The sequence below is a fragment of the Oncorhynchus mykiss genome, chromosome 27, assembly GCF_057628025.1.
Source record: "Oncorhynchus mykiss isolate SJ-2025 chromosome 27, ASM5762802v1, whole genome shotgun sequence".
Classification (NCBI taxonomy): Eukaryota; Metazoa; Chordata; class Actinopteri; order Salmoniformes; family Salmonidae; genus Oncorhynchus; species Oncorhynchus mykiss.
This window is the reverse complement of record NC_143048.1, coordinates 25,896,620-25,924,013: the sequence shown is the minus strand read 5'-3', so window position 1 is coordinate 25,924,013 and position 27,394 is coordinate 25,896,620. Positions and strand designations below refer to the sequence as shown.

Here is a 27,394-nt window from a genome sequence, read left to right as displayed (position 1 = left end):
GTGTGTGTGTTTACAAGGGAGATAGAAAAAAGACAAAGACAGGGTACATGTCTGTACTGTATGTGTATGTGTCTTTATGAGCAAGCAGTGTCCAATGCATGTGTAAATCCAGATACAGATCTGATGTCTTTACATATGTCTCTGCATTACAGCTCTCTCAGTGTGTCTCATTGTATCTCTCCCCAACCCAGATCATTACGTTTTTCGGTGGCCAGGTGTACACCAATGAGGTGACCAGCGAGGCCAGTCGTCTGTCTTTCGCAGGGGACTACCTGAAAGGAGACGCCTCCCTGCTCCTCAGTGATCTACAGCTGACGGACTCTGGGGACTACTACTGCAAGGTCAAAACGGGGGGAAAGTACCACTGGAGCCAGGTTAACCTCATAGTGCTGGGTGAGTCTGCTCTCCAGCTCTGTCTCTCACACACGCTAATCAATAGGGAATTAGCAGGCACATTTCCTCTCTCATGCTAACTGATCTAATGACTCAATTTGATTTAGACGGAGTGATTCGATTTAGATTTTTTTGTTTGGCCTTGTTTCTCTGTTGCGAGGGTCTCTGAGATGTGTGGTTGTTGAGGCATATACAGTAGAAGTAACATATCTTATATAATATACTAAACTCAGAAAAAAAAGAAACGTCCCTTTTTCAGGACCTTGTCTTTCAAAGATAATTCATAAAAATCCAAATAACTTCACAGATCTTCATTGTAAAGGGTTTAAACACTGTTTCCCATGCTTGTTCAATGAACCATAAATAATTAAATGAACATCCACCTGCGGAACGGTCTTTAAGACACTAACAGCTTACAGACAGTAGGCAATTAAGGTCACAGTTATGAAAACTTAGGACACTAAAGAGGCCTTTCTACTGACTCTGAAACACACCAAAAGAAAGATGCCCAGGGTCCCTGCTCATCTGCATGAACGTGCCTAAGGCATGCTGCAAGGAGGCATGAGGACTACAGATGTGGCCAGGGCGATAAATTGCAATGTCCGTACTGTGAGATGCCTAAGACAGCGCCACAGGTAGACAGGGCGGACAGCTGATCTTTCTCGCAGCGGCAGACTACGTATAACAACACCTGCACAGGATCGGTACATCCGAACATCACACCTGCGGGACAGGTACAGGATGGCAACAACAACTGCCCGAGTTACACCAGGAATGCACCATCCCTCCATCAGTGCTCAGGCTGTCCACAATAGGCTGAGAGAGGCTGGACTGAGGGCTTGTAGGCCTGTTGTAAAGGCAGGTCCCCACCAGACATCACCGGCAACAACGTCGCCTATGGGCACAAACCCACCATCGCTGGACCAAACAGGACTGGCAAAAAGTGCTCTTCACAGACGAGTTGCGGTTTTGTCTCACCAGGGGTGATGGTTCGCGTTTATCGTCGAAGGAAGGAGCGTTACACCGAAGCCTGTACTCTGGAGCGGGATCGATTTGGAGGTGGAGGGTCTGTCATGGTCTGGGGCTGTGTCACAGCATCATCGGACGGAGCTTGTTGTCATTTCAGACAATCTCAGCGCTGTGCGTTACAGGGAATACATCCTCCTCCCTCATGTGGTATCCTTCCTGCAGGCTCATCCTGACCCTCCAGCATGATAATGCCACCAGCCGTACTGCTCGATCTGAGGGCTAGGGCCATTCCCCACAGAAATGACCGGGAACTTGCAGGTGCCTTGGTGGAATAGTGGGGTAACATCTCACAGCAAGAACTGGCAAATCTGGTGAGGTTCATGAGGAGGAGATGCACTGCAGTACTTAATGCAGCTGGTGGCCACACCAGATACTGACTGTTACTTTTGATTTTGAACCCCCCCCCCCCCCCCCCCTTTGTTCAATGACACATTATTACATTCCTGTTAGTCACATGGAACTTGTTCAGTTTATGTATGTTGTGGAATCTTGTTATGTTCATACAAATATTTACACATGTTAAGTTTGTTGAAAATAAACGCAGTTGACAGTGAGAGGCCGTTTCTTTTTTTGCTGAGTTTATGTCTAGAAATGACATTGGGGATTGACCTCGTCAGCTTGAAACAGATGATGCAGAATTTAGTTGTTAAAGCGGAAGTTCACCCATTTTTACAGGTGGCCTTATTTTCACTTTTTCTGTGTTTGTAGTTGATACCCCAAACCATTTTTCATATTTTGTTTCGTTACAGAGAAAATTGATTGTCACATTTTGCTGTCATTACTTGCTTTAGACTACAATGCATTATGAAAATGTGTTTAAGCATGTTATAAAATGCTCCAAATCCCCTTATATTACATCAGAATCTCATTCTGGATAACACCTCTGTACTCAATTTTAGAAAACGTTTTCCACTGTCCCATAAATCCATATTTGCATATTTTTGTTGTTGTTAATAGCATCATTCAAACATGGATTTATTGCATGGTGGAAAGACAATCCCAAATTGAGTGCAGAAACATTATCCAGAATGAGATTCTGATGTAATATGAGGTGGTTTGGAGTGTTTGAGCATTTTCTAACATGTTTTAAACACATTTTCATAATGCATTGTAGTCTATGGCAAGTGATGACTGTGAAAAACAATTTTCTCTGTAACAAAACACATTTTAAAAAACTGTTTGGGGGGGGTGGGGGGGGTCAGCTACAAGCACAGAAAGAGTGAAAATGTGTGAACTTCCCCTTTAAACATTAGGAAAAAAAATTTGCTACCGTGATAAGAAAACACTTTTTCTGTCATTATGCGGCAGACAAGCTCTTTATGATGATTTAATATGTGTTATATCTGTTTTTAATTATTAAACACCAGACAGAGTTCTGAGCCGTAATTCAGCTCTCATAAGTATGATGGCAAAGCCAGTTGGGCTACTTTAGCAGAGGCAAAGACGCCATTGTTGTTTTATTCTCTGTTCGGTTTAGTTTCTTCATTGCCCCAATACACAGAGGCTTGGCGGATCTGTTTTAAATGGTTTAGTTTTAACTGTCTCTGTGGTAAATGTGTCTCTGTATATCATTGAATAGACAAACAGCTTTGAAGGACAGACAGGCAAATGGAGAGCAGCAATACCACAAAGCCGTCTAGTAGTCCAATGGGGGAAGTGAGATCATTCTCAATGTCAGAAACTATGCAATTTATTAAAACATCATGGGAGATTAGTTCAACCGGCGGCTATTGGTTCTTTAATGGAACAGTCTCTTAATCCTTTCTCTCTTTTCTCTCTCTCCTCCATAAAGACATTTCATTGAGTTAACGCTTAGATTTTTACTAATTGCCATCAGCTTTGCAGTGACACTTTGGATTTTGAGAGACGAACATTTGCATTTTTCTTTCGCAGTCCCAATGTTAATATAATGGGTTGGCAGAGGAGCTGGCTGCCTCCTGGGTCTGGGCCTGGGCCTCTGTGTCAGTGTGTGTCCTCGCTCTGGCTGCTCCTGTTGCAGAGAGAGCAGCCTAACTGGCCCTGACAGAGCTGTGAGATGAACTGCAGAATCCCCGGCACTCTCCTCAGCCCCCTTATTATATCCCTTACTGAGTGTGTGAGCAGCATGTTCACCAGGCCGGTTAGACTAGAAGGGAAGGGATGGAGGGAAAGGATGGACGGATGGAAGGAGGAAGAGATTGAGGAATGGGTTGAGGGATAGAGGGATGGGTTGAGGGATGGAGGGAGAGATATAGGGAGGACTGGAGCAGCTGCTGTGAAGCAGCCATAGAGCTTAGAGCAGGGCTGGCCATCTAGTGACCTCCAGGCCACAGGAACTCAGGAGCACAGTGCTCTCTCCTGACCTGTCTCTGTTTGCAGGCTTTCAAAACCAACTCACAGTCACTTATTGATCTTGGCCTGGGCCTTTAATACTACTCTTAATCCCAGCATTGACTTCCATGAGAAACAAACAAGCTATTGTTACACTCAAGAATATTTTTTGTATTAATTCACATTTACACATGCTGCTACAGTATGTCATACTGGGCTAAACAGCATATTATATGAATGAATCATTATCCGTATTAGGTACCATCCTGTTTTCTTTTTTGTATAATAGTGTTATTTGTCATGTTATGTGACTACTGTTCTGTTGTTTCTACAGTGAAGCCCTCTAAGCCACGATGTTGGATGGACGGCAGGCTGTTAGAGGGCAGTGACGTTAAACTGAGCTGCAAATCCAGTGACGGCTCAGACCCTATCAAATACAATTGGGGGAGGGTGCTGGATAAGGGAAAGAGTGTTGGGAAACTCCCCCTACTGGCACTGAGAGGTAAGTAGATTGTCCACAAGTACACATGTGTATGTGTAACACGGGTCCCCTAAAGTGGATATTACATAGTATATGTTACTTTGATGCTAGTATTTCCCAGAATAAATTTGATCCCCAAACACCTAAATTCCAGTCTGCCTCCGAAACACCAAAATATAATGGAGATTCAATACAGCACGACAAAACTTCCTCCATTCTTCATCCACTTCCAGACCAGGGTTCCCCAACTGGTGGCCAAATTTGGCCAGCAAGTGATTTTATTTGGCACCCCAAGTTTAAAAAATAAATATATAAACATATAAAAAAATGGGGACATAAATGACTGTAAAAACACCAGCAAATCAGCTCCAAGTGATATTTATTTCGAACATTTGTCCAAAAGTATTCCCACGCATAATAGAGGGATATATGTGATCGTATACAAATGTAAGCAAGGTTTTATATCTGTTTGGGCTTCTTGCGGTCAATTTGCATTCTAAAAATGATTAGTAATTATGTTCCCGAACCCGAACAACAAGCCTTCATTACATTTCATTTTTACCACCTATTTTCCCCCCTCAACTCGCATTAGCCATGGCACGTGCCAATGCCAAAAGCCTAGAAGTTAATGACCTCCATGAAACAACACCTGTACAGTCTAATTAGTTTTCAGTGGGCGATAAAACAAATTGGCATGGGCCATTATTTATTGGTAGTGGTGAATGGTAATATTACGCGACTCTTAACCCAGTAAAGCTCAATCGTTCTCTCAGACACTCTTTCAACTCCCCCTAAATTCCTCCAGTGTCTATGGGCCCGCTCTTTAATCACCAGAGCCACTCTTGAGTCTGAGTATACTCAATCTCTCAGAGGCCAAGATCAACATTTGCGAGTTCATCTCCTGCTCTGTCCCACAAAGTGTGATACATCAGAGCTGACACACTATTACAGACGGGAATGGTTAGCCCAAAACAGACCTGAGTCAGATCCAACTAGGCTCAACACTCATCAATACAATTTCACCTCAATACTAGATTATCATAGAATGGAGTGGATCAGAACTAAGTAGACTTTGATATGAAGTACAGTACATAACTTCAAGGATTTACTACATGCTGTTAATCAAATTACTCTTCAAGGTCATGCTAACTGTAATTGTAATGTTGTAATGTAAATACATGTACAAACTGCACCACAGACAAATCAAATCAAATTGTATTTGTCACATACACATGGTTAGCAGATGTTAATGCAAGTGTAGCGAAATGCTTGTGCTTCTAGTTCCGACCGTGCAGTAATATCTAGAATGTGTACATATAAATTATATGGATGAGTGATGTCCGTGCGGCATAGGCAAGATGCAGTAGATGGTATAGAGTACAGTATATACATATGAGATGAGTAATGTAGGGTATGTAAACATTATATAAAGTGGCATTGTTTAAAGTGACTAGAACATTTATTACATCCAATTTTTTATTATTAAAGTGACTAGAGATTGAGTCAGTATGTTGGCAGCAGCCACTCAATGTTAGTGATGGCTTTTTAACAGTCTGATGGCCTTGAGATAAAAGCTGTTTTTCAGTCTCTCTGTCCCAGCTTTGATGCACCTGTACTGACCTCACCTTCTGGATGATAGCGGGGTGAACAGGCAGTGGCTCGGTTGGTTGTTGTCCTTGATGATCTTTTTGGCCTTCCTGTGACATCGGACGGTGTAGGTGTCCTGGAGGGCAGGTAGTTTGCCTCCGGTGATGCATTGTGCAGACCTCACTACCCTCTGCAGAGCTTTGCGGTTGTGGGCGGAGCAGTTGCCGTACCAGGCGGTGATACAGCCCGACAGGATGCTCTCGATTGTGCATCTGTAAAAGTTTGACAGTATTTTTGGTGACAAGCCAAATTTCTTCAGCCTCCTGAGGTTGAAGAGGCGCTGTTGCACCTTCTTCACCACGCTGTCTGTGTGGGTGGACCATTTCAGTTTGTCCGTGATGTGTGGCTACTGTCCCGTCGATGTGGATAGGGGGGTGCTCCCTCTGCTTTTTCCTGAAGTCCACAATCATCTCCTTTGTTTTGTTGATGTTGAGGGTGAGGTTATTTTCATGACACCACACTCAGAGGGCCATCATCTCCTCCCTGTAGACTGTCTCGTTGTTGGTAATCAAGCCAAACTTGATGATTGATTTGGAGGCGTGCATGGCTACGCAGTCATGGGTGAACAGGGTGTACAGGAGAGGGCTGAGAAAGCACCCTTGTGGGGTGGGGTGGAGATGTTGTTTCCTACCCTCACCACCTGCGGGCAGCCCGTCAGAAAGTCCAGGACCCAGTTGCACAGGGCGGGGTCGAGACCCAGGGTCTCAAGCTTAATGACGGGTTTGGAGGGTACTATGGTTTTTAAATGCTGAGCTTTCATCGATGAACAGCATTCTTACATAAGTATTCCTCTTGTCCATAGGTGTTAGGGCAGTGTGCAGTTTGATTGCGATTGCGTTGTCTGTGGCCCTATTGGGCGGTAAGCAAATTGGAGTGTGTCTAGTGTGTCAAGGAGGGTGGAGGTGATATGATCCTTGACTAGTCTCTCAAAGCACTTCATGATGACGGAAGTGAGTGCTACAGGGCGATAGTCGTTTAGGTCAGTTACCTTAGCTTTCTTGGGAACTGGAACAATGGTGGCCCTCTTGAAGCATGTGGGAACAGCAGACTGGGATAGGGATTGATTGAATATGTCAGTAAACACACCAGCCAGCTGGTCTGCGCATGCTCTGAGGACTGGGCTAAGGTTGCCGAGGGTTAACACGTTTAAATGTTTTACTCATGTTGGCCGCAGTGAAGGAGTCCTCAAAGCGAGCAAAGAAGTTGTTTAATTTGTCTGGGAGAAAGTCGTCATGTCCGCGACGGGGCTGGTTTTCTTTTTGTAATCCGTGATTGACTGTAGACCCTGCCACATACGTCTCATGTCTGAACCGTTGAATTGTGACTCTACTTTGTCTCTATACTGACGCTTAGCTTGTTTGATTGCCTTGTGGAGGGAATAGCTACACTGTTTTGTATTCGGTCATGTTTCTGGTCGCCTTGCCATGATTGAAAGCAGTGGTTCGCGCTTTCAGTTTTGCGCGAATGCTGCCATAAATCCACGGTTTCTGATTGGGGAAGGTTTTAATTGTCACCGTGGGTACAACATCACCGATGCACTTGCTAATAAACTCGCTCACCAAATCAGCATATACATCAATGTTGTTGTCTGAGGCTATCCGGTCCTCTCGGATTTCCCTGGTTGAGCAGGTTCTTAAATCACAGCCTATCTATCTCTCCTACAGATCTGAAGAATCCAGAGATCGTCACCCTGCGGAACCTGACGAAGGACAGTACAGGTTTCTACAAGTGCACCGCCAGCAATGATGTGGGCGAGGAGAACTGCATCATCGAGGTCACCATGCAGTGTGAGTAGCGAAAGCTGCTCTCCGGCTCCGCACCACACCGTGCTACAATGGTGATGAATGACTGTAGTTTCCAACAGCACCTGAAAATTGGTTTCCCCTCCCTCCGCTCCCCTCTGCCTCAGTAAACCAACACTGGGGACGGTACCGTTTAAACATTGGCCATTGGTCATCAGCTTCACCCAAACAGCCATGTTTCAATGTCACAGTAATAGAATTCCAGAAAGGCACAGGAATTGTAGGGTCACAACAGGGTAAACTGTTGGGGACATGATTTATAAGTTAACACAGCAACAAAAATGGTTTGATACCATTTTGTTAGATTCATAGCTTTGTAGGGGACTGAACACATAATACTACACACAACACCAGCAAAATCTATGATCTACAAATTTACAGGATTTACCTATCGGGACTAAACCATTATTTTCAAATGGATTGTTTATGTGAGAAGCATCAATATTTGCATGTGTGCACAGTACGGTATGCATACTGTATGGGCAGGTGCATTTGTGGTGGTTTTTCTCTGCCCTTCTGATGTCACAGATGTGTGGTGTTCCACAGATGTTCGAGGGATGGGCGTGCTGGCAGGTGCCGTGGTGGGCGTCTCCTTTGGTGTTCTCCTCATCATCCTAATCATCTGGCTCGTCTTTCGCAAGAAGGAGAAGAAGAAGTATGAGGAGGAGGAGACTCCCAACGAGATCAGGTCAGTTATTTTTCTTCTTGTTCCTCTCTCTTCATCTTCTTCTTCTGTTCTTCTTTTGCTCTTTTTCTGTCTAACTAAAGTACTAAAGCAAATCACCCACTTCTGTGCATGTGTATGTACACATGCGTGTGTGTCTGTAATAAATCCCTTATTGTCAAGCGTAGTATTCATTGGTTTCTGAGAGCCTTCTTTTCACACCTCTCTGCTCCTGTGCCCAGAGCTTCTCTCCTTTCCAGAGCAGGCCTTAGAAGGCGGCAGGGCCTAGGTGTGGATTGAGGCCGTGTTGATCTACAGTAAACTGGGGCCTCCAGGCTGCTAATGGCACGGCTAGTTACAGCAGCAAAAAACAAATGTCACAGCTTGGCGGGTGTGTAGCTGTTTATTTGCTGGTGTTCAGATGAATAATGCAGCTTGGTTGGGGATGACTGTGTAGTAAATAATGCAGACTACAGGGAGGTGTTTCCTGTTTACATGCCATGTTTAGCCACTGAGCGGGCAGGAATGGATGGAGCTCGCAGGTTAGGTGATGTAGTTTTCTGAAGTGGGCTCGGTGACGGTGGTGTCAATGTAATGTGGTGGATTTAGACCCAGACGAATTAGACTATATTTAGTTAGACACTGTGTCAGACCCAGATGATAATGCAGCAAGTGCAGTGGAGCATCACCAAACCCTTTTCCCTGATTGTACAAGACAGCTTTCTCCACTGGCTCTCCTCAGAAAGGCTGTAGAGTTTGTCTAAGTTTATGTTTGTCTCTGCATGCATGCTTGAAGTCACGACTGGTCGAATCTAAGTAGCTCTTGTTTGTTTTTGCTGTGTGTCTCCATACAGGGAGGATGCAGAGGCTCCCAAGGCCAAGCTGGTGAAGCCCAACTCCCTGTCCTCATCCCGCTCTGGCAGCTCCCGCTCCGGGGCCTCCTCAACACAGTCCATGGTGCACAACACCGCACCCCGCGGGCACCGCCCTCGCCTCCCAGCCATTGCTGCCCTTAAGGAGAACGGACAGCCCCCTGACTTCCCACAGTCCCCCCCAGCCTACACCACAGTGGTACCACCCAACAAGACCCCTGAGCCCCCCGGCACCCCCAAATACAACATCAACTCCAGGAACCAGATCTCTGGGCCCACTCCCCCAACTCTCATGGTCCCTGCCCAGAACAAGGCCTTTCAAACTGTGTAGGAAGTAGAAGAGAGTCCATCCTGGCTGTGTTGAAGCATAAGACCCACCCCTCCCCCCACCCCTTCAAAGACACAAACTCTTCTGTTAAACAACGAAATGCAACTAGTAAAAGGATGTAATTAAAATAATAAATAATAGAAATCCCAAAACTTTTAATGAATGCATACTTAAAAAGGGAAAATAAGAAATGCTTGCCCCCTACTGAATAAAAAACAACTAAACTAAACTAAAAACCCGAGACAGAACATTTATGTTTATGTCTCTCGGCTAAAGAACTTATTTTTACACTTTTCTTTCAACTTTGAAGGCATGGGAAGCAGTGAGCGAGCACAGCGCTGTGTGCGGTGAGGTGGAAGGAAAACCAGAGTGGAGCTTTTATTTATTTATCAAATCAAAAGGACAGGAGGAGTGCAGAGAAAAAGGAAGAAAGAAGGGATGGGATGAGAAAAGAGAAATCCAAAGTCAGAGCCAGGTGCCGACGGAGGGATGAGGGCATGACATACTAAGAGAGAACAAGCCTCTTTATTTTGGCCTTGTGGTGTCTCTGACTCATCCAACCACACCAATCCAAGCAGGCAGACACATTGGAGCTTCCCGCTACAAACCACACACCCAAAAACACCCCTAGCCCTCTGACAGATAGCCGACTGTTTTCCCTGTGAGGAGAGAAACCGTTAGATCACCCCTCCAAACCACAGGTGGCACCTTATTTGAGGAGGACGGGCTCATAGAAATAGCTGGCATGGAATAAATGAAATGGTATCGAACACATCAAACACATGGGGAATTTCTCAATATGCATACTACCGTACTCTACACTCTCATGCTCCGAGTGATGTTCTCTCAAGTACGTTCTTGTGAGGACGAGAGTGTGGAGAACACATAAAACATTATATTTGAGAAGCACTCCCACTCCCCCTACTGTATTACCTCACACTGCATCTCCCCAATCACTGAACCTTTTCCAGCCAGGACAATGGCAACAATAGACGCAACAAGATATACATAAAACAAATGTTTTAACTAATAATTATCAACTAGATATATGTGAATCGTAGTACTCTAGTTAGCCACATAGTTTAACAGGCAAAAATGACCTAAAACTAATGTTATGCAAGGTAGATGGGTAGCTAGCTTCCAATTCTTTGTGGCTAGCTAGCTAGCCCTATTAAATTACTATGGATTTACCCATTCACTGAACCTTCTTCCAGACAATGGCAATAGAGATTAAACAAGATATACACAAAGCAGATGTTTTACTTCATAACTATCAGCTAGCTATATGTGAATCGTAATAATGTAGCTAACCACATAGTTTAACAGGCAAAAATGACCTAAAGCTAATGTTATGCAAGGTAGATGTCAATTCTTTGTGGGTCGCTAGCTAACAATCTTCGTGGCTATCTGGCGAGCTAACAGTAGTAGCTAACCAGTTTGCCCTATTGACTTATTATGGGCTTGCATTCTACGATACGTAGGCAGGTAAACATGCCAAAAATAACACAGCATGTATTTATTAACCTATCAAGATAAAAATATTGTAGTCATGCAACATATGAGATGAGAATAGGCAACATTTCATTCCGAAGTCTGAGTGTATTTTCTCTCGATTCAGCTCAAATAATGGATTTCAAGAAATGTTGTGTCATTTTTTACGTGGTTGCCTCATATTTCTTTGCATAATTTCTGTTGAAGCTTGCATCGATGCATGCTTCCAACTATGTACAAACTCATTCGAGAAGTGCCCTCTGTGCTCCATTTCGCATACTTTGATTTGGACTCATACTCCGACCCTCCCCTTCTCCGATTTGCGTGCTCGGAGCATGGTAGTATGTATTTTGAGAAACACCAATGCTTTCCATGTGTTTGATACTATTAAATTCACTCCATTCCAGCCATTATTAGGAGTCGTTCTCCCCTCAGCAGCCTCCTGTGCTGCAGACACTCTGTGATGCTTTACGGACTCCACGACAACATCTAAGACACACCATGTTCCATGGTCCTGACCCCATTCAGAGAACAGCTCATCTGCATTTCTCAACAGGAGAAACTTTAGCCACATTCATAGGATGTATCACTGACATGGTAGCTTGAGTTCTGCTGAAACTTTTATTTTTCTCCCCGCATCCTCTCTCTCAGCTCTGTGGATATTCTACATCAGGGATCGGCAATTCTGGCCTCCCGGGTCTGTAGTGGTGTCACACTTTTCCCCCATCCCTAGCATACACAGCTGATTAAACTAATTGCGTGTAAACTGAAGATCATGATTAGTTGATTATTGGAGTCAGGTGTGTTGGCTGGGGCTGGGGCAAAAGTGTGAGGACTGGAGTTATCATCCCATATAGTATGTAAACTCCTCCCCAAATTAACATATGGGTGAATTATGTGTTAAAGTACAGTACATAGAGATACATGACTGAATATACTGGATAACAATAGCTTTAAGACAAGGGGGCATAGTATCTCTTCTATTTCTATTTTACTCCCCCCACCCGGGCATGTCTGGACAGGTTGTGAAGGGTGACACAGTTTCAAATAAATCAATCAAATTGATTTATAAAGCCCTGCTTACATCAGCTGATGTCACACAGTGCTGTACAGAAACCCAGCCTAAAACCCCAAACAGCAAGCAATGCAGGTGTAGAAGCACGGTGGCTAGGAAAATCTCCCTAGAAAGGCCGGAACCTATGAAGAAACCTAGAGAGGAACCAGGCTATGAGGGGTGGCCAGTCCTCTTCTGGCTGTGCCGGGTGGAGATTATAACAGAACATGGCCAAGATGTTCAAATGTTCATAGATGACAAGCATGGTCAAATAATAATAATCACAGTGGTTGTCGAGAGTGCAACAGGTCAGCACCTCAGGAGTAAATGTCAGTTGGCTTTTCATAGCCGTTCATTCAGAGCATCTCTACCGTTCCTGCTGTCTCTAGAGAGTTGAAAACGGCAGGTCTGGGACAGGTAGCACATCTGGTGAACAGGTCAGAGTTCCATAGCCGCAGGCAGAACAGTTGAAACTGGAGCAGCAGCACAACCAGGTGGACTGGGGCCAGCAAAGAGTCATCGGGCCAGGTAGTCCTGGGGCATGGTCATAGGGCCCAGGTCCTCCGAGAGAGAGGGAAAGAAAGAAAGAAAGAAAGAAAGAAAGAAAGAAAGAAAGAAAGAAAGAAAGAAAGAAAGAAAGAAAGAAAGAAAGAAAAAGAGAGAGAATTAGAGAGAGCATATTTAAATTCACACAGGACACCGGATAAGACGGGAGAAATACTCCAGATATAACAGATTGACACATAAACTACTGCAGCATAAATACTGGAGGCTGAGACAGGAGGGGTCGGGAGACACTGTGGCCCCGTCTGACGATACCCCCGGACAGGGCCAAACAGGCAGGATATAACCCCACCCACTTTGCCAAAGCATAGCCCCCACACCACTAGAGGGATATCTTCAACCACCAACTTACCATCTTGAGACAAGGCCGAGTATAGCCCACAAAGATCTCCGCCACGGCACAACCCAAGGGGGGGGCGCCAACCCGGACAGGAAGATCACATCAGTGACTCAACCCACTCAAGTGACGGGTTGTGTCTCAGCCTGAAGAAGTGCCACCAATCTCCAGGATGGGTCATTATTGCTTTTTTTTACTATTTTATTTACCTCCACTGTTTAGCAATGTTACTGAAACCAAAGCCTGTCAAAAACACCATGAATGTGTGTTGAACAAAGATGGTCACTACGAGTATTTGCTTTGCTTTATAAGGTACTAAATGGAAGGAAGTCAAAGATCGGTACAGAGGCACATATTACCTTGAAGTTAATCCCCCAAATACTGTGGATGAGGGAATGGAGGAAGGAGTATGACTTTAGTGACTTGTATTGTACAGTGTGCATGGTTCCACCCATGGAAGGTACTCTCCTTGGATCCACAACAACAGAGTGGCACTCAATTACTGTCTCATTGTGTTTATGGCTGCTCAGTACGTTGGCCAGGCTTTGGCATCAGCCATCCCATTTGTTGTACAGTGTAGTTTGAATGAAAGTTTAGAAAAAAAGGACAAGTAGGCAATTTAGTGTGCCTTTGCAATCCCTATCCCCTTTGACGGTTTCTTTCTCTGTCCTTATCGTGAATGCACAAGTGGTTTGAGTTATCTGTGTTGATCCAGCTTTGGGAATCTACAGCCAAACTAGAGGGGCGTAAGCCAAACATGTGTGATTATATGTAACCCAATCACAATGCAGAGTGTACATCTCCTTAACGAGACAACGATCTATGCCAATGGAGTAATGTACATTATGTAGTCATAGTGTTGTTTTATATTGTACATAAAGATAGATATACGCACATGATGTCATTTAATTTAATAGACAAGGTGGTGGTGGTGTTGCTGGTGGTGTTAAGATGTCCAATGAGGAAAGAAATGCCTTTTCAAAGAGAACAAGATGGTTTGTATTGGGCCAGGGAAGCTGATGTGTTTTAGTTCGATACAGGCCTTCAGGGCCTCACCCACACATTCTCATGTTAGCCGCTCATTCAAAGGAGTAGGATAGGGGGACTAGCCAGGCATATCCTATCTGAATGGATAAGGCATCAGTGCAGACACAGTGTTTATTTTAGTTTCTGTGACAGTATAGTATATGCCTATTATTGAATTCAATTCAGTTTCACAGGCAGTAATCTTGTTTTCGCTAGTGCTAGTGGTGTCGAGACAATGCCTGTCCATAATTCATACTCATCTAGTCCTCTGGAAGCCGCTCGCATGCTATCTGCCTGGTAATGCTGTCTTTTAATATAGCCATGCACTGGTCTATTTGTGTATTGACAGCTTCCCATCACACACACACACCACACAGTACACAGTGAACCGAAAGCCGAAATAGTCAAACTTGTTATTTCTGTTCCTTTAGAATAAATTTGATGGAGGGAATTTCGCAGGGCATTATAACTGACTGATGGTCCTGCCCATCAAAGGGAGCACAAAAATAACCATTGCATAGCCCAGGAGACAATACACACACACACACACACACACACACAAACACAAACAGTGCTATGTGTCTTATCATTCTCAAAAACAGATGCTCTTACACAGTTTTCAAGGGAACCTGAGAGAGTAGTGGGAGAGGAGGGGACGTATAACAAGATTGAAATCGAGCCAGAGCTCTAGGCTCCTCCATTTAAATTCCCTCCACTGCCTACAGGAGCAGCCCAGTGGAGGATAGAATACTTTGTCTTAAATTCCTCCGGCTTTTTGATTTGCCTTCCAGCAACTGGAGGTCTCAGGTGGCAAATTCCCCAGTTTACGAGCCCTCACGTTGCTTCTCCTCATCTGTGCCAGCTTTGTGGACTGTCAAACCTACTTCTCCAAATGAATCCTGATAGGCTTTTGTCTGAGCAGTCGGGAATTTAAACTAGGCTTTCTCTCCAGCCCAGATTTGCAACACACTCAAAAATGATTCTTAAAGTGGCACCACTCTAATGTTATCAGCATTCAAACGTAAGTGAAATGATTCATGATTCTGATAATCCTGCATTATATTATATGAATATGAATCTCATGTAGCCACCATGTTTGTGTTCTTTAGCAGTTTTTGGGACAAGCAGTCCAGCATGACAGATTGAAGCTCAGACTGTGTTTGGCCAGCCTCTGGTACAGGAACATGATGCATTGTGACATTCTGAAAGTGGAGGGGTGGAAGTCCATCTCAGAAAGGAGGAACGCTAAAGGAGCTGCATGTCAAAGGTCATCGAGCAGATGAGGGGAATGCTTTGCTTTGATGTAAACTTATACCTGTATTTGGCTAAAATCATGTTATTGTAAATATATATCACAGAACGTTTTATGAAGCTTTATTTTGTTTTCTGTTTTGGTTCTTCTGAATCCATGTACTTTTCACTTTTGTGTGCTGTTCTCATCGTGGGTGAGGGTTGGGGGATGGGGGGTTTGGCTTTGTCTGTAACGACCTTGTCTGGATGTCAGACAGACAGCTCAGCACGGCATGATAAAAGGAAATATAAACCTCTCTTTACTTTTCACTCATCTGTCATCTTCACAGTCGCTTCTCTTTGGTTTTTTAAAGCGGTACAGTTTGTTTGACAAAAACAATACATGTAAATATCACAAGTAAAAAATGTATATTTTTACGACTTCTGAGTTATTACTATTTCCTTTGCAAATAAAATATACAATGACAAGTTATATGGCTTTTTTTGCTTCAATCAAGGCAAACGCTAGCAGTGAAACTGACATTCGATAGCAGCTGCCTCTCATGTGTGTGACATTGTGATGGTATTATACTGGTGACTCAAGGTGAGAGAGCTAGGGACCACATTTCTCTGTGTTGCTAATAGGGCTCATGATCTCCAGTTTCCCAGTGACAGAATGGTAATCGACGGCAGTAGCAGAGGCTTCACCCTAAGTGCTACTCTCCAGGCCCATGGATGTGACAGTTATGCCTATTGCAGGAAGATCCAAGATATCTATTGACCTGTCAGCCTTTTATTGACTGACATTTAGCATTTTCCCTCAGAAAATGTCTTCCTATGTTGACAATTTATTGAACTGCCAAAATTAAGTATACATGTCTAACGGATCCATAGATAATGGGTGAATTTATATATATATATATATAATATATATTTTTCAAGGAACACAGGTATCGTACAAAAATATGTCTGTTAACAAATCACGGCAAACAGTGATTATGGAATATATTCCTCAAGTAAATGGTAAAATATATAAAAGTGAATGTACTGTAGATATGAGAGCAATAAAATGGGTTAGGGTTTGGCTACATACCACATATTAGACTGTGTTATCTGACATCTGCTTGTTGCTGATCCTATTTGTTTAAACAATAGCATAATTCCAGAGCCCCTCATGCATATCCAACAAGATTGATTCAGATTTTCAAGCCGACATCACATTTCTCTACTCTGCTCCATGCCTCTGTGCTCTTTGATTCCACAGGATTAACAGTGTGTGATGACACTCACACCCCCCATCAGACACAGAAAAACATATGTACACATTATGTAAACACATGTACACATACATACACATACACACTTCAGCATCAAAATCAAATGATCTGGCGTGAAAATCAATAACACAAGCACTGGCCATTGTATGTCTCTCATTTAAAAAAAATTTAATTGAAAATGAAAAAGTAGTAGTAGTCCTAGTGTGGAATACTATAATGGATTACCACGGGAATAGAAAACACAATGTTACTCTAATGGGTTCTAACATAACTATGATAAAGATGAGTCCTTGTGTCCTTATCTCGATTTTGCCATGGGAAAATGTTATCAAACCTTATTTGGCTGTTGAATAAGATTTAATTACATTTTCTTATGGCAAAAAAATCTGATTAAGATATTCGTCATCGAGATAAGGACACAATGACTCATATTTATCATATTTATGTTAGAACCGATTAAAGTAACATTGTGTTTTCTATTCCTGTGGTAATCTTGAAAGTTAATGTATGTAGATTGCCATAGTACATAATTGGAGCACCGAAAATATGTTTCTGTTAATCAGTTATAGAATTGTGCCCCCTGGTGTTGATTGAAGATCTCAGTGAAAACTGCTCCATCTGTGATGATGCTGCTGGACCCTAATGTGATAACAGCCATGCGCATGTTAAACCAAGAAATCAGCCAATAACATAAATGAGCCACTTGATCAGTTTATCACAAATCCTCAAGGTGATTAGTGACCACATATTACTATGTAGACTACAGTATGGTGGTGGTGGGAATTGGGACGGAAACAGTGACGGCATGAATAGCTTTGGTTGTGGCTCCCTCTGTTGGTCCATAATATGGCCACCTCCAGAGGTATCATGGTTGTCACAAACCACGTTTCCATCCAACCATTTCATGCAGATGAATTACCTGCCGCATGAAAAAAGTCACGACCGGGCTTATCGAAACATGAAATGCCTGTAAAATGTTATAATATAATGGCATTGATAAGAGCATGATGATATAGGCCTAGTATGTACCCACTGGGCACACACATATACTTTGACAACCCACATGCAACTATCATGGTCATGTATCTATCTGGACCAGAATATCTTCTTCCTAAAGGACAATTGGTAGCCATCTGCCATCTGCCCATTGATTCCCATCTAAAATGGTAACTGCTGCTGTATAGAAAACAAAGCCTCGCTCACCAGGGTTATAGCTCTGTGTAAAAGCCAAAAAGGTGGTGAAAGAAGACTATTGAGCAATTGATACATTTGTCTGAAGGTTGTGTCAAACTTAACACACACATCGTAGACTTTTAACGATGTCTGTCTGCCTCTCAGTTCTCTCAGTGATTCTCAGTGGATAATGGGTATTGCACTGTGACCCGCATCTCAAGCACATTTCACTGTCTGACGACTACACTAATTACAGCGCTGCCATAAAGTCAAATGGAGAGGTTAATAGGATGCTATTTTTAACATCCACTTGGCATTATAATTCCCTTTTTAAATCAAGAGTCCCCAACTCCCCCTTCATCCAGATGAACTGTGCAGACAACATTCCAGTCTGAAGACACTCAATTGCTCACAATTTACTCCTTGATACTATTCTTCTTGATTCTGCCCTGCTCATAGTGCTAAAAGGAAGATAATTACTTGACTTATTCCTTTTAGCTCTTAGTGGAGCAATGTGCATCAATGGTGCATCTCCAGCTAACTTTGTTATGGGTAGTTTTCATGACCTTATTCCAGGTGGTTCCTGCCTTATCTCTTCCTCATTCGTCCTTCTCCTTGGCTTCTTTGGGTGGCCAACATTCCTTTTGACCTGCGTGTGAACTGCACAATATCGGGGAATCTTTTCCAGCTACAAAAGTTTTGTTTCCCAATATGTTATTTTGGGCAAAAGGATTGCCCATGGGACTTTTAGGAGCCATTGGTCAAACATAAATGTGCTTTAATTAAGCCATTGGCGTTAGGCTTCATCTGTGAGATTCTAATTAATTTACAAAACCTTATTGATGCTAAACAAAAAAGTAGAGCACTTGTTACATTAAGATCTATAAAGTAAAAAAAAACATTGTTTGTGTGGCCTAATTATACATTAAAGCAGTGAATAAAATATCCTAATGTGGCAGAGTGCAGAAAAGTAAGAGTAGGCCTAGGCCAAATTGGCATGCCATGCGGATTCATAATCAAATTATTCTGGGCCCTTAAGACGTGTATTTGGCAGATGCTGAGCTGACTCCATGCAGTTCAATGGAGGAGAGCTAATTGAATACAAGTGATGACCAGGCTATCCGCCCACAGTAAAGTAATTGATCTGGGACTCCTCAGGAAAACTACAAAAATCAGCAGAGCTGTGAGGATTTCACTATTAGTGACAGACTGCAGAATTCTGTATGAGAAGTGTTCTATTTTCTAACCATAGGCTAGTCTATGACAGATAACATACAGTATGTCATGTGGGGTACCGCATGGGTTGATTCTGGGTGTATGTACAGATGTAGGATCTTCATTTGATCACGCTGTTGCAGGAGAGCTTTCCTGCAAACTTGTAGTATATTTGAAGTTTAAAAAGGCTTCTGAAGTTTGTAATTTCCACTTTGAAATTTCAGTCCATTTATTATAATCCACAAAATAATTCACATTTCCTGTTGTTGCAGGATTATTTTCCTGCTGTTGCAAACTGACTCAAATTAAAATCCTACATCTGTTGGTCCACCCATGCTCACAAACTGGACAAAGCTAACCCTTGGAGAGTGAGGGTCATGCTGACTAGCCAATCAGGGCCTGAAGAGACAGCATGGCTAGCTCATATACAGGGGTGAGGTGAATGGGGACTGTTAGATTGGCTAAGGCTAGGAGCTGATAGCAATTTCTTACTTGAGGGGGAGAAGAGGTGAGGATGGGTGAGAGCTAGACAAACAATCAACGCACACACTGGAAAAATGTCCTAAAGCAGCCAATTGGATTCCATGAAATTTCAACACCTACAGTAGGATTGGGGTGAGTACCAGAAGTTTTGTGAAATCCAATATGTTGCTTTCGAATTAGCTAGCCTAGCATGAGGACGAAAACGCAAGTGTAATTAAAAACTAGCAGTGTTTCAATCTTCTCGATTTTGCATTTCAGATAATGGGATAATTAGGAGTACAGGGACATCTTCCATCCCTGGATTGAGGTACGTTTTCTAGCTAAATCCCGCGTTCATTAACATGGTGCAAACACAATGGGTGAAAAGCATTTAGACCTGAAGGGATTCAGATGTATTTAAAGTCATTGGCTGAATCTCAGGTCGAAACATAAAGGAAAGTCTGTGGTAGCCTACCTTATGTCAAGTTTGGGGTGACAGACAGCATCAGGTCAAGCAAATAAGAATTGTTTAAATAAACATTCATTTACATTTTCAAAGTTCTAACGAAATCAACATATTTGAAACAGGGACTCATCACACCATTAACTAACAAATAATTCTCACTCTACAGTGGCGCGCGGTCCTCTATAATGATTCTGTCTCATCATTTGGAATAAGTGGTTGCACGACTCCAGTGAAGCGTTTTGTGTGACGCGTGGCACCAACTGCGCCTCGGCGTCCCAATTATACTTTTCGGCGGGGAGTAGAGCGTATAGGATGCTGTGACAAGGAGCTTGTATGGAGGGAGACCACAATATAAAAGCGACAGTACCAACACTCATTTTTATTAGTCCTTTATAGTGCGATAGGCTTGTCTCTCGAAGTGCGCCCTCGTCATCAGTAGGCTGTTCGTAAATACAGTGCATGTGTTGCGATAAACATCATGGCCTTAGGACATCTCATCCCGCAACTGAGGCTGGAGGAGTCGGCTGAGGAGGGTTTGTTCAAGAGCGTCTCCTTCCCTCTTTCAGCAGGGACAAAACCAACGTGGGAAAACAACCTCCTCTTCTAGTGACAGAAAACAACACAGGTAGCCTAGTTTTGATTCTGTAGAACACTGAAAACCTGAGGTTTCCAAACATGCATGGTATTGTGAGTGAAGAGCCGAACATGTGATAAACTCCAACTAAATATTAGATTGAGGTTGGCTTTGTGTTTTAAGGTATTGGAAAGAGTTGCATAATTGTGCTGCATTTGGCCTACATTGCACTATGTGATAAACTGTGGATATAGGGTAGAGTGGGGTAAGTTTAGCCAAAGTAAAGGTTGAGCCACCCCTTGTTTGTAGGAAACCATACACACTACTTCACAGGAGCACCATTTCAAAGTAAAACTTTTTTTAAATCAAAATGTGTTTTTTGGCAGAAATGCCTTCTGGAACATGTTAACTTTCATATGCTTTGATCAACTTCTATTCCATACATAATTATGAGTAAAATTGTACAATTACGAGCCTAGTTGGTTTAGCCACGGAAAAAGTAAGGAACCTTCCTGCTAGCCATGATTTGCTAAGATTATCGATGGGCTGGACTTGCCGGGAGATGAGTTTGGATTGGTCTGCCATGTAGCATGTTTCTGTCTATAACGTGAGCTGTTCAGTATGTGTTGACAGTGCTTACTACCGCACCATGTTTGAAAGATATGACGTTAACGTTAGCCATTGAGAACTACAAAAGATTTGCTACTTTTCTCAACAATATTGATGCCCTGAATTTAGCAGGCGCTATCAACAGATCAGTTGGAAAAAGCGATGGGCTACTTTCTGCACACGCCACGGTCAGTGTGAACCAGTGTGACTTGAGACAACGCTGGCCAATCAAGAGGTAGCTACAAACAAAACAGTCAAATGGTTCCAGTCTACCGTTAAGGGTTCATCCATGTATATGGGTAAGAGTCTGTTATTTAGTTAGCAAACGTTAGCTTGCTGTTTCGCTAGCTAACGTTACGTGCATGATCTGTGTAGTAATATTATTAGCTAGCTAACATTGAACAAATGTGTTTGCTTTAGCTACCTGCAGAGTCATTCTACAGCTATGAAAATGTTTGTATTGGTAGTAGTATGAGTTGGGATTATGCCGGTTCATTGTGTAGGTAGGTAGCTAGCTAGCTAAACAATGAACATGTCTAAACAAAAGACTCCACTTCGGACAGATTATTACGTGACCCATCAAATTAGCCAGATGTGTCTGGGTGTGATTACGGCCATGACACAAGTGTGTCAGGTAAGAATCATCTAATAATGATGAAATATTCATAAAATATTTTTATGTGGACACTGTTTTTATTTTATTTTAATTTTTTTTTTACCCCTTTTTCTCCCCAATTTCGTAGTATCCAATTGTGTAGTAGCTACTATCTTGTCTCATCGCTACAACTCCCGTACGGGCTCGGGAGAGACGAAGGTTGAAAGTCCTGCGTCCTCCGATACACAACCAACCAAGCCGCTGCTTCTTTAACACAGCGCACATCCAACCCGGAAGCCAGCCGCACCAATGCGCCGGAGGAAACACCGTGCACCTGGCCACCTTGGCTAGCGTACACTGCGCCCAGCCCGCCACAGGAGTCGCTGGTGTGCGATGAGACAAGGACAGGTCGAAAAGCATTAATTTAGCCAGTTAGCTTACACTTGCTAACTAATTTGTCCTATTTAGCTAGCTTGCTGTTGCTAGCTAATTTGTCCTGGGATATAAACATTGAGTTGTTATTTTACCTGAAATGCACAAGGTCCTCTACTCCGACAATTAATCCACACATAAAACGGCCAACCAAATCATTTCTAGTCATCTCTCCTCCTTCCAGGCTTTTTCATCTTTGAACTTATATGGTGATCGGCATTTAAACTTTCATAGTATTACCACTACGACTTTCAGCGCGATCTGCGTCAGAAATAGAAAGGAGTTCTATTTTAGCCCTTGGCATCACAGACGCACATTGGTACGCGTGAGCAGTGTGGGTGCCATAATTGAATAACATGGATTTCTGGTCAGCATGTAAGGCTTAAGATGGTGTGAACAATGCTGAACATCCACAGGCTATTTGATTAATTGTTTAGCAGTCTTATGGCTTGGGGGTAGAAGCTGTTAAGGAGTCTTTTGGTCCTAGACTTGGTGCTCCGGTACCACTTGCCGTGCGGTCGCAGAGAGAACAGTCTATGCCTTGGCTTGACTGGAGTCTTTGACAATTTTTTGGGCCTTCCTCTGACACCGCCTATTATATAGATCCTGGATGTCAGGAAGCTTACCCCCAGTGATTTACTGGGCTCTACGCACAACCCTCTGTACGGCCTTACGGTCAAATGCCGAGCAGTTGCATACCAGGCGGTGATGCAACTGGTCAGGATGCTTCACGACTGTCTGGGTGTGTTTGGACCATGAAGACTGAAATATAACAAAGCAGTTTGACATAGAAACACCAGATTTTTAGCAGTTTTTAACAATGTTATTGATTATTTCATAATGAAAAATAGTAATAGCATTCCACCCATGAGGCCACTAGGTCATTTGACTACAGTAAAGGGTTTTAATTATATTGGGTTAATTTAAATGTATGAGTATGTAGGCCTACAGAATGCATTATTACAAGAATAATAATGGACAGCACATGAGGTTGGTGGCACTTTAATTGGGGAGGACTGGCTCGTAATGACTGGAACAGAATAAGTGCAATGGTATCAAATACATCAAACACATGGTTTGATGCCATTCCATTCGCTCCGTTTCAGCCATTATTAGGAGCTGTCCTCCCCTCAGCAGCCTTCACTGATGGACAGGTAAAGGTTAGTTTAACCTTGACACTAAGGATATGATAACCATATCAAGTGGGCTTCTTGTGTGCTGCATCATGGCACTTTTATCTCTTGTAACTAGGCCTATATTGTATTTCAACTCTTTGGCAAATTTTAAGGATGAACTTGAATCCCTGACATCAGACCTCTCAGGATCTTGACAGAAGTTGTTATCTTGACAGAAGTTGACTATAAGGCCCTCGCTTCCTGTCTCTGAAATTCTTGGAATAAACAGAAATCTAAAAAATTCTAAAATGTCCTGCTCTATGCTCTTCTTTCCTAGAATAAATGACCATATAGGTACTGTAGCAGAGGTTATTCCAATGGCACCTTACCAGTCAGCTTGGCTACCTGTGCATCTATAAAGCTTTACAGGCCACTTACTTCTAGGTTTGCAAAGGGAGGGTATATTACTAGAAAAATTTCAAGTATACCAGTAAACTACCAGAATGTTTGTATCTTTCAAGTATTTTATGTAATCAATCACAAGACATCTAGTGACCCCTTTGGGTACTTCAGATTATCACAGGTTTGTGTAATTATCTCTGGCCCTCTCTCTGGCCTAATCAAATGTAAAATATATGAAATAATTAAATAAGCTGATGGAAAAAAAGTGGATTGACAAAGCTGTAAAACATTATCCTAAATATAAATCATCAACTTAGTGAATACCATCTGTGTTTAATATGAGGGTTTCAGAATGAAATAGCCTTTATATATTTTTTACAGACTTTTATTTATTTTGCTATGTCAACATGTATTTTCCGTCAGGGTTTTGCTGTCAAACTGGTGGCAATAGTTGGACAAGTTGCAAAGATAATTGAAAATAATGCCATTGTTGATTTAGATTTTCATTTTTTTTCTTCATTTATTTAGGCTATTTTCTTGAATCGTATGGTCTATCTATTAGAAACTCATGGACAATATGGACACAGATTATAACAAATGAATACTGTATATGAATAAAAAAGGTAAGTTATTCAAGTATAAATTTACCAAAGTTATGATAGATTGCCATAGATCTTCTGTTAATTACTGAAGATTCCGGTAACTTTGGTCAATTACCAGTAGCTTTGCAACCCTAGTTACTTCATACAGATTGTGATTACTTTCTCACTGTCTGTAATGTAGGATGTTATCGTAGTAAACTTTATGTGGGGAGAGAGGTTTTAAGTCTGGATTTATTTGTAAATGTTTTCATATGGATAAAACACCACAGAACCTATGATGTAGCTGCTGCTTTAGATACACGTTTGATAACACTGCAAAGTAAATGCCGGCCATAAACAGGCGTTGCAAAGACAATGGAGATGTTTTAAAACATGAATCATGCTAATGCCAAGGTGCAGTTGAGTCATTGATAGGCCAGAGATGGATGGGATTTCCATACTCGCTCAGGTCCCTCTCTTTATCCAGGGGACCTTCTTGAGCTATAGTTCTGTTGTCACTATAACCCATTTACTAGATGGATGTTTAATTGTCCCCGTAACACCAGGTTGAACCTGCCCTTGCCAGGACGAGATGGTGGCATTGTTTTACTACAGAAGACTGTGCATGTCATGGCACAGTGACGGACATCACAACTGCTAGAGCTACAGTAGGAAAGTGCTTGTCAGTTATCAGGCTTCTGTACCCCTCTCTGTATTAACAGGAAACATTTGAGTTTCATGTCAATTTAAACTGTAGCCACAGACAAAAAATGGCAAACCTTTCTGCAGTTATTCTGGCTATAAAATTGCATTAAAAGGGTGTCGTCCTCCTGACCTCCTTTTGGCTTACAGTTCTAGTGGATTTCTGCCTGCTTTTTTGGCATTCCAAGCTTTGACCTTTTTTTTTCTTCTATTTGATTGGTTTAACAGACCTGTTGACCATAAGACAGACTGTCAAATACATGTAAATAACTGGATGAGATTAGTTAAATGCGATAAGGCAGGTTGGGGTAGAAGGAGTACATGATAACAACAGAGATAATAGATCATCCTTTCCCATACAATAACTATGTTTATATGCACACTAATAATTTGATATTAAACTGATTATGGCAGTAGGCCGAGTATGGCATTAGTCATATAAACACCTTACTCTGCTTATCTTAATCGGCAAAAGGTCATAATCGAAGTAAGCATTTGCCGATAAAAACACCTGGTTTTCTGAGCAATCCTTCAAATGATTAGGACGTGAACACCTTAATCAGCGTTTCAACTGAGTATTTGATTTGCACATGTGCTAGCACCAGCCGAGAGCCTCTCTCTTTAGCGTGAAGTTAGTTCAGAACAACTGAAAGTATGCATCTTAGAAATAATTTTCACATACAAACATATGTCTGAACTCAGAATCAAATAGGCTTCCCAAAAATAACATGGTCGCTGTGCTGGAAAGTTTATTTTGATTTGCAATTTTCTGCATTTATCAAAGTCCCATCAGGTAGCCTGATTTCAGATGTGTTAGGGAAATCGTTCTTCTTGCAAAGCTTGTAATAGTTTTAATCAAATTAATATATTAATCTATTATGTAACTGTGTGATTGAATCACTCATTGATACACCATTACTGTGGCCATCCAGTGGGTGTGTCCATCATTTCTCTACTGCTCTGCTTGGTCGTCAGTTTCATTTTCACTGGCCTTTTCCAGCTCGCTGATTTATATGCTATAGGGAAGCAGTAATAAAGAACTCATCTGGCTCTGCCATCTAACACTACTCTACTCCTGGCTCCCATCCAGATGGATGAATATGTATGCATCTTTATTCCAGCGGCTCATTTAGAATGGGTGGAATCAAGAGTTACTGCAGCCAAGGGTGATGTAATGACTGGTGTGGATGCTGAAGATGTGCAGTATAATTAAAAGCTTTTTGGAGCTGTGATCCATTAAGTTTTAGGCCTTCATAAGTTTTATAGTCTGCTAATATTATTTTCCTATACAATTAGTTACTGCTTTGTCTTATTGTAGGTAGTCATGGAAGATATAATGATACTGTGTGCATTATTTACATTTTCCAGCATGCTTGCTGATATGTGGACTGATGTGTAAGGTATGACTATATTTAGACTAGAGCAATTTATATTCATGGCAGTTTGATATGTTTCCAGACAGCTCAGTTCCCTCTGAAACAGCAAGAGGCTGATTGGAAAGATGAAATCTTGTTCCCAAAGCGCAAACAATGGAAATGATAGAAATGATCATCTCTCACAAATACCCACCATCTCCCCTTTGACCATCCATCCTCACTCTCCATCCCTCATTCAAGCCCCCTGTTCATTATGCTGGATGCCATCAATCATTTCTAGCATATACTGTATGGTCCTCACTCAGCTCTGTCCCAGTTTATAGAGTAGTCTGTAGTTTTTTAGCCTGATGTTCACGGGGAGTGGGGCATAGTCAGGTTGGAGGAAGAAGCACAGTACTGGTCAGGCATCGTATTATGCGGTCAAACGCACGGTGTCGCCAGTACACGCTCATAGCCCGGTGGGCTATAGGCCAGCCCCCCACAAGTACCATGCGAGAGTAGGCATCCAGCCAGGGCGTGTTGTGCCAGCCCAGCGTGTTTGGTCTCCAATACGTCGTTTCGGTCCAGGGTATCCTGCGCCGGCGCTGCGTGCTGTGTCTCCAAGGCGCTGGGAGGGTGCAGTGCGTTCTATGCCTGTGCTCCGCCCGAGCCGGGCGAATGTGGGTATTGAGCCAAAGGGAGAGGTGCGAGTGGTATGCTCCAGTGCTTACCCACTTACCCACACCCAGTGCGGACCCTCGGGAGGGTCCGGGCTAAAGTGGGCATCCAGCTTGGAGGAGTGTTGCCAAGGTTGCGCACCAGAGCTCCAATGCTCCCCCACAGCCCGGTCAATCCGGTGCCTCCTCCACGCACCAGGCTCTATCTCTGTCCCCTCCCTACAGGTGCTCCCGCCTGTCCGGAGCCTCCCGCCTGTCCGGTGCTGCCGGAGTCGTCCTTCACTCCGGCGCTGCCGGAGTCTCCCGTCCATTCGCGACCCGTGGCTTGGGTCCCCAGTCCGAGGTCGGCGGCGAGGGTCGCCGTTTTTAAGACGCCATGGAGGCGGCTAAAGGGGCGGAGAAAAACTATGGTGAAGAGGGGTCCACTTCCCACGCCAGAGATCCATTACAGAAGGTGATTCTGATTCTGAGTGCCTTGAAGAACGAGTAGCGATTGCAGTGCCATCCGGCTCACAGAAGGCACAGGGTGGC

General features: G+C 42.9%; 1 protein-coding gene and 1 long non-coding RNA gene across 3 annotated transcripts in view; one reads left to right on the top strand and one right to left on the bottom strand.

The window, feature by feature from the left end:
* The window catches only part of LOC110507849 (CXADR-like membrane protein), a 93,656-nt gene extending 77,935 nt beyond the window's left edge, over positions 1 to 15,721 (top strand). For both annotated transcript variants that reach the window (XM_036964985.2, XM_036964986.2), the window contains exons 3-7: positions 192 to 393; positions 4,067 to 4,234; positions 7,525 to 7,647; positions 8,209 to 8,350; positions 9,181 to 15,721. In XM_036964985.2, the coding sequence (XP_036820880.1) occupies positions 192 to 393; positions 4,067 to 4,234; positions 7,525 to 7,647; positions 8,209 to 8,350; positions 9,181 to 9,529 (984 nt within the window). In that variant the 3' untranslated portion in view covers positions 9,530 to 15,721. The remainder of the gene's footprint in view (positions 1 to 191; positions 394 to 4,066; positions 4,235 to 7,524; positions 7,648 to 8,208; positions 8,351 to 9,180) is intronic.
* The window catches only part of LOC149971285 (uncharacterized), a 1,017,865-nt gene that overhangs the window by 719,643 nt on the left and 270,828 nt on the right, over positions 1 to 27,394 (bottom strand). The gene's annotated exons all lie outside the window — the stretch shown is intronic.